The 12,892-nt window shown below is 39.1% G+C and overlaps 1 protein-coding gene across 10 annotated transcripts in view; it reads right to left on the reverse strand.

The window, feature by feature from the left end:
• Positions 1 to 12,892, reverse strand: part of DSE (dermatan sulfate epimerase) — a 145,447-nt gene that overhangs the window by 6,916 nt on the left and 125,639 nt on the right. For 8 of the 10 annotated variants that reach the window (XM_026489228.4, XM_026489226.4, XM_057311126.1 and 5 more), the window contains 2 exons: positions 5,247 to 5,500; positions 1,394 to 1,633 (listed from right to left, as the gene is read on the reverse strand). In XM_026489228.4, the coding sequence (XP_026345013.2) occupies positions 1,394 to 1,633; positions 5,247 to 5,500 (494 nt within the window). The remainder of the gene's footprint in view (positions 1 to 1,393; positions 1,634 to 5,246; positions 5,501 to 12,892) is intronic. The other 2 variants (XM_026489232.4, XM_044380336.3) reach the window with 1 other exon arrangement.

The following is a 12,892-nucleotide window of genomic DNA, read 5'->3' on the forward strand; positions in this document are numbered from 1 at the left end:
CATCATACACTCTAGCTCCATACATGTTGTTGCAAATGGCAAGATTTCATTTTTTTGATGGCTGAGTAATATTCCATTGTATATATACACCACCTCTTCTTTATCTGTTCATCAGTCAACGACATTTGGGCTCTTTCCATAGTTGGGCTATTGTTGATCACACTGCTATAAACATCAGGATGCCTGCACCCCTCAGAATCTGTGTTTTTGTATTCGTTGGGTAACTACCTAGTAATGCAATTGCTGAATCATAGGGTAGTTCTATTTTTAACTTTTTGAGGAACCTTCATACTGTCCTCTAGAGTGGCTGCACCAGCTTGCATTCCCACCAACAGTGCAAGAGGGTTCCCCTTTCTCCACATTCTCATCAACACCTGTTGTTTCTTGTGTTGTTAATTTTAGCCATTCTGACAGGTACGAGGTGATATATTTTTGTATTTCCCTGATGATGAGTGATGTTTTCATGTGTCTGTTAGCCATCTGGATGTCTTCTTTGGGAAAATGCCTGTTCATATCTTCTCCCCCATTTCTCAGCCGGATTATTTGTTTTTTGGGTGTTAAAAAAAAATCCCCATCCTGATGAAAATCTACCTCCTAAACTTTTTCTAACATCTTAATCCTGCTTAGAAATAAGGAGAGTTACAAGGCTGCCCTAGAAATGAAAGTGTTCTTAAATCATATATATGTATTTTTTGGAGCTAGTTTTCTTAGAAGGCTGACCTACAATGGCAACGAGCAATTAGAAGTTTTGTAACAATTTTTTGATTTTTTTATATTTTACGTTGTTTATTTCAGTAAACTAAAGAAAATATTTAAGCTCCAACAAATATATAGGTATAGTCTTTCATTTTGAATATCTATATAGTAGGAAATAAAAACTAAAAACTATAAAACAGAAGAGGATCAATTTGGGATTGCATGTAAAGGAAAATTAACACGTAACCGTAACGTTTATATTTTGTTAAGATTCATGAAAAGGAAATGTTATTTTTCCAGATGAATTAGAAACATATAAAGTTATTAGTTTGTTTTATAAGCTATTTCAAATATACAAAAAAGAAACAGAATAATATTTAGAAAATTTAAAAAAAAGATTCATGAAAAGGAATCTGTGTATGTACCCAAGCTTTACGTCTACAAAAATAAAAGTACTGTGGAGGCTACGAATGATATTTGATCCATTGTGCTCTGAGCTTTATCGTACATAAATCACAAATCCTCACAATAACTTCCCCAAAGTTCTGGTTATATGTAATTCCCGAAGTCTTATAAAAAATCCCTTTATTCTCAATATGACTCAGACCCCACATGCCTTTTCCTAGTCTAGCCCATTTTCATAATCAGAAAAAACTATCACAGTTAATGTTTTCCCATTTCCAATTCATCACTATACCTGGTAGGATGGTTCTATACATAAATGCGAAGTGTTGTTTAAGCCACGGGTGGCCAAAGTGGTTGATGTTAAAGTGCCTCTGAACGAGAAACATGTACTGGAAGAGTGATCTAGTGGTGTAGCTGCCGTAGGCGACGCCTTCGTACAGGGAACCGTCCGTCACCTCTCGGAGCAAGACCAGAGACTTCTCCATGATGGTCAGAACTTGTTTGGTCCATAAGTAGGCTTCTTGAAGATACCCTGAAGAATGAAAACACATGGAAACAAGGACTATGGTTGTAATGAAGCATAAACAAAACTATGGCCAAATAAAATCCTCTGAGTTATCCGACTACAGTACAAATAGCATTTTGTAAAACTCCCACTTATCAACATTATAAATAACATTCTGTTAATCCAGGCTTGTGTTGGGTTCATGATACAAATTAAAAAGTTCTCGAATACAAGTCATTTACTAACTAAAGGAAGATCAACCTTGAAATGAGTATCAGTGTCCAATCTTTAATAAATTTGAAACCCCATCACAACTAAGATCACAAACTGCACATAACTTTGTCTACAAGAAAAGATCTGTATATTAAGACTTTTATTCAATTTTTCTAAAAACTACTACTTGAAAATATTTTTGAAGCTTCTCACTTCATAAAACTTGCACCATTATTTCACAGGATTTTTAATAAGCTGCAAACACTATAACGGCTAAGCAGAAAGTCATTAGAAGACAATCTCTCATCCTTTTTGTGCCTTTAGATTCCATAGGATCTCAAAAGGCAGCACAGCGGGTGAGAGACACCACGGAAGTGACAATCCGATGGTGAAAAATATCACCTGGGAGTCCCGAATCTACCAAAAATGAGCTAAAATTTTGTTCAAGCACTTCAGCGTGCCACATTTTTCTACTTCTGTGACTGAAAATTAAAGGCCTTAAAATTTTTATGAAATACTTTTGACACAAAAATGCTAGCTTCCTACAATTCTTACAAGACTAGCACTTAGATAACAATCACAACTCGCGTTTCTAAAACGTTCGTAATTTACACAGCACTGAACATAATCTTATTTAATCCTTTTACCAATTCAATTAGGCATTATTACTCCAAAATTACAGAAAGCTTGACTTGTTCAAGACCTCTGACACATCACTAAAAATGAACAGAACTTTGATCTGAACCTAGGTCTTAAGATTTCAGTTTTGATTTGTTTGCTTATATTTAAAACATACAACCACTGAGGATGAAATTAAGCTCACTGCCTCCTGATGTGGACGGAGTCTTGTTGCTTTGCTCCCACAGACGTGTGTGATCGCCAGCGCTGAGCACTACCACGGCCTACCACGTGCGCTGGGTGTGAGGGCTTCCGGGGGCCCTGGGACCACAGATCCCAGCCTAAATCCAAGGTGCCAGGCTCCTGGAGGCAGCACTGTTCTCAGGCTCTGCTTGCAGAGGTGCCTGTGAATTGTACCCTGTCTCCTCCTATCCAGCCATACACCTGCCAGGCCAGTCTCCTGCAGGGTTTTTAGTTTCTCTTCTGTAATCGTTAGGATTTAGTTCTAGTCATCTTCATCTTTTTCTTCTCTGTATTTTCCATCTCTAACCAGACTCCACTGTGATATTTAAAATCAGGCCTGCTACCTACTGTTCCCCGATACCACACGACCTGGCTTTTCCTTATTTTTTCCCCTACGACAATCCTGTTTGGGAGATATGAGGCAATGCCTACCTTTGTGAACTACTAATCGGTCAATTTGAGCACCGATACTGTTATTTTATTTTTGTTTAAGTTAGTTAACATACAGGGCAATACTGGTTTTAGGAGTTGATATTGTTACTGATGCTATGCCCTGTGCTTTTCCACCGTCCACGCACCTTGTCTGGAATGTCCTTCATTATTTTCACTTATCCAGATCCTATCTCTATTTCAAAGTTCTATGAACCTTCTCAAACTCGCCTAAAGAATGCTGTTCTCCTGAATTCAAACTTAATACACTCGACTGAGACTTAACCATAGCTTCAGGACACCTCTTACTTCATTCTCTGCTGCTATGGTAACTACTGCGTATTCGTTTAAACATTTCACACCTATCTTCCTTCCACCTGATTTGTAAACTGCTTATGTGTGATCGTGTGGTCCCTGCGCACCGAGCCTGAGACGGAGTTAGCAGAACAGAACATTCTAGTTCTCCCCCTTTTGAGATGTTATGCGAGTCCCAGTAGGAACTACTGGTGCACTCAGCTAGCCTAGTATCTGTGAGGCTGGTCTGGAGAACGTGGGATTGTCGAAACGCCTGTGAGGCGTCTCCCGAAGGCGGTGAGTAGGCCAAGAAAGCCCGGACTGCAAGCCTGATCGTTAACTGAGATGCGCAGGGCCGGAGAGCTCACCTCTTCTTCTGTCCCGTCGTCTTATAAATACGTACACTGCCGACGTGGGGGTTCTGGAACATTCCCTCCCTGAGCAACCCATAACTGCAGTCAGAAAATAAACGCACATACAAACTCCTGCGAGAGGAGAACTACACATTTTGACCCAATCCGAACCAGCATTTTCGATGTCGGCATGGTATCTGGAGCGATCTTACCTCCCACGGAGAACGAAGAGATAAGCTCTATTCCCGCTACTAAATAACTACACATTTATACAAAGAACTAAGGCTCTACCAGCCTAAAACCCAAGGTCCGAGCTGAGAGCTAGCTCGTCCTGGGGGCCTTCCACCATTTCATGAGGATGTCTTTTCACAGGCCTGGGGTTAGTCAATAGTCTGAAGATCTGCATTCTGATCTTTTATTTCTTTTAATGGTTTTTGCATTTTGATCTTTTCTATCTTGTTTGTTTCTGTGAGAGTAGGGGGCAAAGGGAGCCAAGATGAAACCTGGCCCTCTTAAAGCTTTCCTTAAATTACTATAAATCGAATCTCTATTCTAAGAGAGGCAACAAAACATAGCGGAAAGAGAGTGAACTTTGAGTCTGACCAGAACTGGGTCCAAATCCCAGCTACCTTACATGGCTGATGGGACAAATAAAATAGGCACAAGGATTGACACACGCCATGTGCTCAGTTAATATTAGTTTCTTTTCCTCTAAGATGAATTAGAAGTGATGGCTGGTTGACAAGACAAGGGAGAAAGCTGGACTTGAAGAAATCTGATGCTGGATAATCTACAAAATGCACACTAATTCTTGTGGGGAAGCGGTCAAGACCTCTGTCAGACTTGCCAGCTCCAAGTATATGTTTAATATCCCGACAATCACTGTGATCTTAGGGCTGCTTCTCTTAAACACGGTCTAATTTAATCATGTATAGACTCTCACAGATGTTGTAATTAAGTCAGAATTACAAGAACAGAGAAAATGCAGTATCAGCAATTATGTAATCCACGAAGGCAAAGTAGCTATGCGATCCACAAGTCACTTCCAAATTTGACCTAAATGGTTGTTTTAAGTCCTTAAAGGAAAAAAAATAGTGTTGTAATGACAGACATCTGTGTGCAAAGAGCATTCATTTCAAATCATAAACCACCTGTTAAGCTTTTAAAAACTCCGTTTACCCGGGACGGCTGTGTTCACTGTCAAAATTCTCTGGGGACATGAATATTCCCCACTGACCGTGTGCTGTAAGGATACGGCTTCGGGCAATCAAAAGCCTTACTTCAACAGCCTGTAGGTTAATATAAGCAGCAGAAATGAGGAAGAGACGTCTCTCAGCGGTCTAAGAGATGCCCTGGTATTACCTCATCTCATGCGCTCAGTTAGGATCCAAGTAGGAACACGTACTAAGGCAGGTATAAAAGCGTCCTGCTCGCAGGGCAGCCAGGACTGAAGCTGGCTTGGCCGTTCCCTCGGCTGTGTCCACACGCACCTTGATTCATCAGAACCAGGCTTCCCGTGAGCAAGGCCATGCAGTTGGTGGGCTGGTGATTGTGCAGGTACTGAAACCCCCATCCTCTCCTGTATGACGTTTCATACATATATCCCGAGACGTTGGCGATCACTTCAAGAAACTTCTCCTGTTGTGTCTTGCTCAAGTAGTTGTACAAGAAGTCGTAGGCGGTGGCAAAACCAACCAGGGAGTGAGCAAGCGGGACTTCATCCCAAGGAGCGTCTTTCACCAGCCTGCAGGGGAAGACCAGCCACGTGAATGAGGGCAAAGTCCCACAGCGTTCATCACACTCTTCGAGTGTCTGTTTCTCAGAAGGAAAGGGCACAACGGAAGATACAATCCAAGAGGTTCAACGCCTCAGAATTAGCCGCCTTCCACATTAGACACAAGCATGAAGTTTGTCTCATGGGAAAACTACAGAGCGAACGCTGTTCTCTCTCAGGTTTCTGGCAACATCAAGATGTTGAGAATTTTTCTTTTGACTTCTACTCTTGAGGAGAGCTAGGAGACTATGTTCAAATAGACCTAAAGCACATAACATGTAGTGGCAGGGCGGCATTCTCCGGAGTATCCATCTGACTAGTCCTCACCCTCCCCTTTTTACACATAGGAAGAGGCTCTCCGTTCTGTTCTTATGGCTGCCTTGGCAAACCAGTGGAACACATACAGCCCATCTCATTTCCCGCAGGCTGGTCAAGGTGCAGGTATCCTGGCCTATAGTTTATGGCCTCTCAATTCGGACAGACCCACTTGGTCAAGGTCATGACGAGGAGAGCGGCTAAAAATCTGGTGTGAGTGGAATGAGCTGATTCTAACTCAGGTTTCTTTTTTTTTTTTTTTTAAGATTTTATTTGTTTATTCGACAGAGATAGAAACAGCCAGCGAAAGAGGGAACACAAGCAGGGGGAGTGGGAGAGGAAGAAGCAGGTTCCCGGCGGAGGAGCCTGATGTGGGGCTCGATCCCAGGACCCTGGGATCACACCCTGAGCCGAAGGCAGACGCCCAAGGACTGAGCCCCCCAGGCGCCCCCTAACTCAGATTTCTACATCTTGTTCTTTCTTTAAGGTCCTTTGCATATCTTTCAGAGAAGTGTAAAAGCTGACCTGTGAAGTATGAAACCATCGTTTTCTAGGAAGCCAAGTTTCCGCTTGGCTGGCTACATTATTCAGCAAGTGGTTTTACAGTGTGTGGCCTGCATTATACAGGAAGCTTAGAAGGGATCTTTCACAATCACAATTCTATGGCAGTATCTAGAAAACCCTCCCCATGTGCTCAAGACGTATCTGAGTAATCTCGAGGGCAGGACACCAATGAAGAGTGCGCTGTACAGATGGGAGGTATAAGAAAACTCAATTAGGGATTAAATGAAGGCTTCATATTTCTATGTCATGAACCTCCTGACCTCTTGGCAATCTGGTGAAGCCTCAGACTCTTTCTCAATGCTTTAGATTCATTAGATTGAATACGAAGGGATATAAGGAAATCCGTTACTTTGACATGTAGCTATCAATACAGATTTTTAAAAAAATTGTGATCTCTGTCCTTTATCATGGCACTGAAAAACAAGATTTAATAGCAGAGCTAGTAACTACTATAATTTGTAAGTAGTGATGAGCATAAACAATAGTTTCTATGACAACTATAATGGGATATGAAAATATCTAGGATATCTACCTATGACAAAGCTACAAGTTCTCCCGGTATCACTATGGGGGTTACCTATGTTCATGATTTGGAAGAAAGGCTAAATTTCAGTTAGAGTCAATGAAAATTAAGATGCAGTATTTCTCTCATACAAACCCCATAGATCCCAGGACAAGAATACTTAACAATGTCCTGAGAGACCACCTCCTCTAGACATCTTCTTCCTTTAGGAGTTTTATATGAAGGATGTGATCTTAGTGATGCCTTCTGTGGTCACCCGGCAGAATTTCAACACCACTCCCCAAATGACAGTATCTCATTTCCCTTTCTCACTTGTTTGTTCTCTTAGTGTTTGTGTGTGTATAGGTATATGTATCCTCTGCTAGATTTTAAGTTCTACAAGTGCACAGTTGAATTGTTTTCTCTATTTCACTCACTATTGGATCGCTAATCCTACAACAGTGTCTGACACATAGTAGATGCTCAGTAAACATTTTTGGAAAGCAAGAAAAAAAATGAAGGAACAGGCCAATAAAACTAGGCCACACTATTACAGTGAATCTATGATCATCATGAAATCAGGAATTTGGAGGAATCTCTTGATACTTAATAATAATTTCTGTGTTTGGTTAGCTGTGGTGATATGGCCTGATGCTAAAATAACTAAGGTTGATGAGTTTTTTAACTGTTTGGTCACAGACAAAGCCATGTTGCCAGTCAGCTTGCTAGTGTGAACTGGTAGTAAATAGACTATAAAGAGTGTGAATTCATTCCCCACTTCTAGGGAAAAAAACAACTTCTCCTGCAAGCTCACTGCCAGGGAGTTAGGAACACAGTCTTCAGTGACTCCTGGTGGTTGGTGAGCCAAGCAGAGAAAATCTGAGTCCTTTGCTTCCCAGCCTGTGTCTTTGTGCCATGTCATGACGCATCTACAAATGACAGCATGAACCTAACCATGGCAGAGCTGACATCATGAACTGGCACCATCTGCCCAACTCAGACACATCTGATGAACCCTGAACTTATTTTTTTTTTTTAACCAGTGAACTTATTTTTATACATCAAAGAACATTTATTATAATTCTCATCCCTCAGGAAGTATTACTATGTGATTTCTGTGAAAATCTCCAAGCTTCCCCAGTTTCCAATTCAATAAAATGCTAGTACGCCAATTAAAAAAAAAAAAAAGCTTATACCATGAGGCTCATCACTGTACATTATGAAGTCTGACCTGTAATAGTTACATTTCTAAAAGGTTATCTAAGTCCTTTACCAAAACAATCTGACCCAGCCATAGATACTAAGTGCAATGATGGAAGAGAGCATATTTTATGGTTATGGAAACCAAAGGAAATTTGCTTCTAGCTCACGGAGGGCAGCAAAGAAACTATTTGAATCAATGTGATCCTGACTACTGGTTAATAAATCTACTGGAAAAGCTGGTTGAATGGGTTAATCATTAAAAAAAAAACGATACAGATATTAATTTATGAATTTTATTTCCTTAAAATACCTGTATGTATACACATTCACCAATCTTTTGAAGGTGAGCTAAAAGGCTTTTCTTTAAAAGTGGGTCTACAGATCAGTTCATTGCTCTTTCCTGCAAAAAACACACACAACACATCATCACAATTTCAAGCCTAGTTTCTCTAAAAGATAGGAATTAAAGATACTTGTGAAGGAATGTAGAATCCTTCCAGATTTTTGTTTTTCCTTAAACTTTTACAAATCTCATCCACACTAACTTATGACAGCAATCTTTTACAATAAGTCATTCTAAAGCATTTGTTAGTTTTAGAAACATACATTTAGAAAACATACATTTTTCTTTGTGAACTCACACTTATTCTATTACATATTATTAAAATTATATAATTACAAGTATTAATGAAATTGGCATAAACTTGTTTGAGAACAAATACAACTGATATTTGCAAAGCACATTATTCTACTAGTGGGAACAGAGATGAATGGACCTAGCAAAGGGCAGCCAACCGGCCCTGACATTCAGCATTCTACGAGAGTTGCTGCCAGATTACACAAGCGAGGGAGGTGAATTTCACTGGCAAGTCACTTAAGAGGAGGGTTAGGAAAATTTTTACTGTAGTCCTCTTTTTATAACCTATGCCTTCTCCCCTGAAGAGTCATAAAGTAAGGTCCATGGACCCCCGGGGTCTCTGAGACTCTTTGAGGGAATCCTCAAGTAAAAATTATTTTCCTAATAATATAAAGATGTTATATGTTGACATTTGCACTGATGGTGCCAAAGCACTAACAGGTTAAAAATGCCGGCACCTTAAGCAAGAATCCAGGCAGGGGCACCGAACTCTAGCCATCCTTGCATGGTTCTTCATGCGGCCATGCACTCTAAGTTACAAAAACAAAGAAAAAAAAGCCAGTTTCACTTAAGGATATCCTTGGTAAAGTGGTAAAATGATAATTTTATAAAATCTCAACCCTTTGAGTAGCTCTCTCTCCCATATTCTGGGTGATGAAATGGGAAGTATGTATAAGAAACACAGTGGATGCCCAAGTGTAGGAACTGTCACGATGAAAAGAAATTGTGCATTAAGAGCTGAACTAGCTCCTTTTTTTCCCATGAAACATCATTTTTATGTGCGAGAATGATGAGCTGACAAATTTTAGTTATTTAGACTTAGGTATTTAAGTGGAAGTTTTCTTGAAAATGAACAAGGAAGCCTGCCAGTTTAAAGAAAATTGAAAGCCTTTGCTGCCTATGACAAAATTTGAGCTTTTTAAAGAGAAAATAAAAATTTTAGAAACTTGTCTCTGCTGCCATGTGGAGTTTACCAATACTTACAAATTTTTCTGATGAGGTCAGTGATAACAAATGTGATTTATTTTTATATTGTATTACTAAATACATCAACACTTGGAAGACTGGAATAACTCAGCAAACAAACATTCAAAATAAAAAAGGAATGATATTACAAAACCATACACCGATAAAAGATCCACTATAAGTGCAAAATATACCAATGGATTTTTCTACCAATTAAAAGATAACATGGTTTCAGATTCCACACGGAAACTAACTTTTATGATCCAGAGTCCACAGAAAATTAACTTTTATGGAACTACCACTTCTCAAGTTCTAGTATAGTATTAAAGAATATCCAAGGGCACCTGGGTGGCTCAGTCAGTTAAGCATCTGCCTTCAGCTCAGGTCATGATCCTGGGGTCCTGGGATCGAGCCCCACGTCTGCTTCTCCCTCTGCCCCTCCCCTCCACCCGTGCTCTCTCTCTCAAATAAATACATAAAATCTTAAAAAAAAAAAAAAAAGAGTATTCAGGGGCACCTGGGTGGCTCCGTCATTAAGCGTCTGCCTTCGGCCCAGGGCGTGATCCCAGAGTCCTGGGATCAAGTCCCTCATCAGGCTCCTCCGCTGGGAGCCTGCTTCTTTCTTTCCCACTCCCCCTGCTTGTGTTCCCTCTCTCACTGGCTGTCTCTCTCTCTCTGTCAAATAAATAAATAAAATCTTTAAAAAAAAAAGAGTATTCATAACTATCTGAAAAGATTCTTAAAATACTGTCCTTTACAATCACATATTGATATGAAGCAGCTGTATTTTCTTCATATAAGTCAACCAAAACACCACCCTGCAACAGACCGAATATAACAGACAGGCAAAATGTAAACAATGACCTCCTTCACACTAAGTACTTTGTTTTAAAAAATACAGTTATTTCTTCCTAAAAATATGTTATTTATTGTTAATATGAAACGGACTTTTCACCCTAAAGGAAAAAAAAGAAATGGACTTTTCCAATGAATGCATACATATTTTAAATATTTCTGGCTTTCATTTTTAATATGGTAAATATTGATATTTAACTATCAGTCCAGACAAGCAAAGTCCTTTGATGTCTTCATTACTTTTTTAAGAATGTAAGAGTTCTGACTCCAAAAAGTTTAAAAAGTGCTGCCCAGAATACTTTCAAAGATGAATTTAAGTGAATCTATGTGACACAGAATGATGTGAACACAAAAATGAACTATTAATTGCCTAAGTTCGGGGGTATGGTGTCGGTGGGGAAAGGCATAGGCCTTATCAAGATGTGCTGCTTCCATGAATCATGTTGTTAAAGGAAGAAAAGAGGCATAAAAATCTTTCCAAAATGTAATAGCTTCATTGATTCAAATTTTTATACCAGCTTTATATGAACAGACTGCCTCCATTATCATAAAAGCCTTTGGAACTATCTATTATGTATAGAGTACAACAAGCAATCTAAATCTCCATTACTTAAAATTGGACAGCTTCCTTGATTTAAAAAAACTGATAAAAAGAAGTCTAATAATAACGTTGGCATCTATTTTTATTTGTATAGATTTAAAAATGATCAAATGATTATATTTAAATTTTTTCTTATAGTTTTAATAGGTATGTAGTCTTTAGAAAATAACCATCTGTGAAAAGATTAACATTTAGGATTACAAGGTTCACAGAATACTCTTTACATAATCTTGTTTAACTTTTTATGTATTTATTTCATTTACACAAACACTGTTAAAGTAAATATGTGGAATAACAGAAGCTGGGTATCTAAAATCTAAGAGAGGTCAAGAAATCACTGATATTTATTTAAATGAATCAATAGCACACAAAAAATAAATACTAGAAACAATGTGGCAACTTGTAATGCCCTTTATAATGTTATTATGGCTATGAGTGCTGTTTCCTAGCACTTTTTACAGCCTAACAATGGCAGGCTTTTCTGTATGATCATGATTTGATCCTCGGTATAGGTAACCTTATGTACTTTTATGTTTAAATGAAGCTCTACTGTTTAACCTTTACAAAAAGCAGAACTCAAAACAATCCTTTTTCTCATTTTGAGACAACATAGTTTTATAAGCCCATAACATATTTACTTAGTATATTCATGAAGTAGAAGATTCATGTTAAGGGGCGCCTGGGTGGCACAGCAGTTAGGCGTCTGCCTTTGGCTCAGGGCGTGATCCCGGCGTTATGGGATTGAGCCCCACATCAGGCTCCTCCACTATGAGCCTGCTTCTTCCTCTCCCACTCCCCCTGCTTGTGTTCCCTCTCTCGCTGGCTGTCTCTATCTCTGTCAAATAAATAAATAAAATCTTCAAAAAAAAAAAAAGAAGATTCATGTTAAAAAATCTGGTTTATTTTAGACAATAGATATTTATATCAATATAAATGTAAGAGAAAACGAAAGAAGGCTAGAGCAGTAGCAACTTCACTTTCGCCAGCCTCACTTGTATACAAGCCACACCTCTGCCCTTGGTCACACCACCCAAATATGCCAAAATAAGGGCGAGTCTATCTTAAAACATAAATTAGTCTATTCATTCTAAAAGTGTCCTGAAGACAGTAATCTGATAGAAAGTCATTCAATTTTCGACCAAATGTCTTTGTGTGTTTGGAAGCAACTTCCAATACGTTAGGAGAGTCCTGTATTACCACTGTTTTTAAAAACATGACTAATGGCAGTTGTGATTCATCTTTTTTCCCCTCTGTAAGTTAAACGTGAAAACTAACCATGAATGTTAAATGTCAGTAATATGTTAAATTTTGTAAGTTATTCCCGTAAAATTTAGCCAAAGGAAGTGGATGTCTAAGCTGTGTGGCCTCGCCTCTGAAGCACCTTGGGGCCTTGACAGTGACTTGCCAAGAAGAGCAGAGTAAGTCTGGAAATTAGAGAGACTTGATACAGGGACCTCCGAGTGGGTGGCCAGGTATCCAAGGGGTACATTCAGCTAAATTCTGGCCTGGCTGGGTGTCCATATTCCAAGTGTTTGATCAGGTGGCTGAGGGTGGCATTTGCATCATCAAGCAAAATTCACCGTTTAAAGCTGAGAGGAAAGAGAGAAGTTGTATTTCATATTAAGTAAGCACATAGTATGTGCCAAGCCCTTTATATACTTTATTTCATCTAATCCTCAAAACTCATATTAGGTTATTACATGCCCATTTTACAAACTG

The sequence above is a fragment of the Ursus arctos genome, unplaced genomic scaffold (genome assembly GCF_023065955.2).
Source record: "Ursus arctos isolate Adak ecotype North America unplaced genomic scaffold, UrsArc2.0 scaffold_13, whole genome shotgun sequence".
Lineage (NCBI taxonomy): Eukaryota > Metazoa > Chordata > Mammalia > Carnivora > Ursidae > Ursus > Ursus arctos.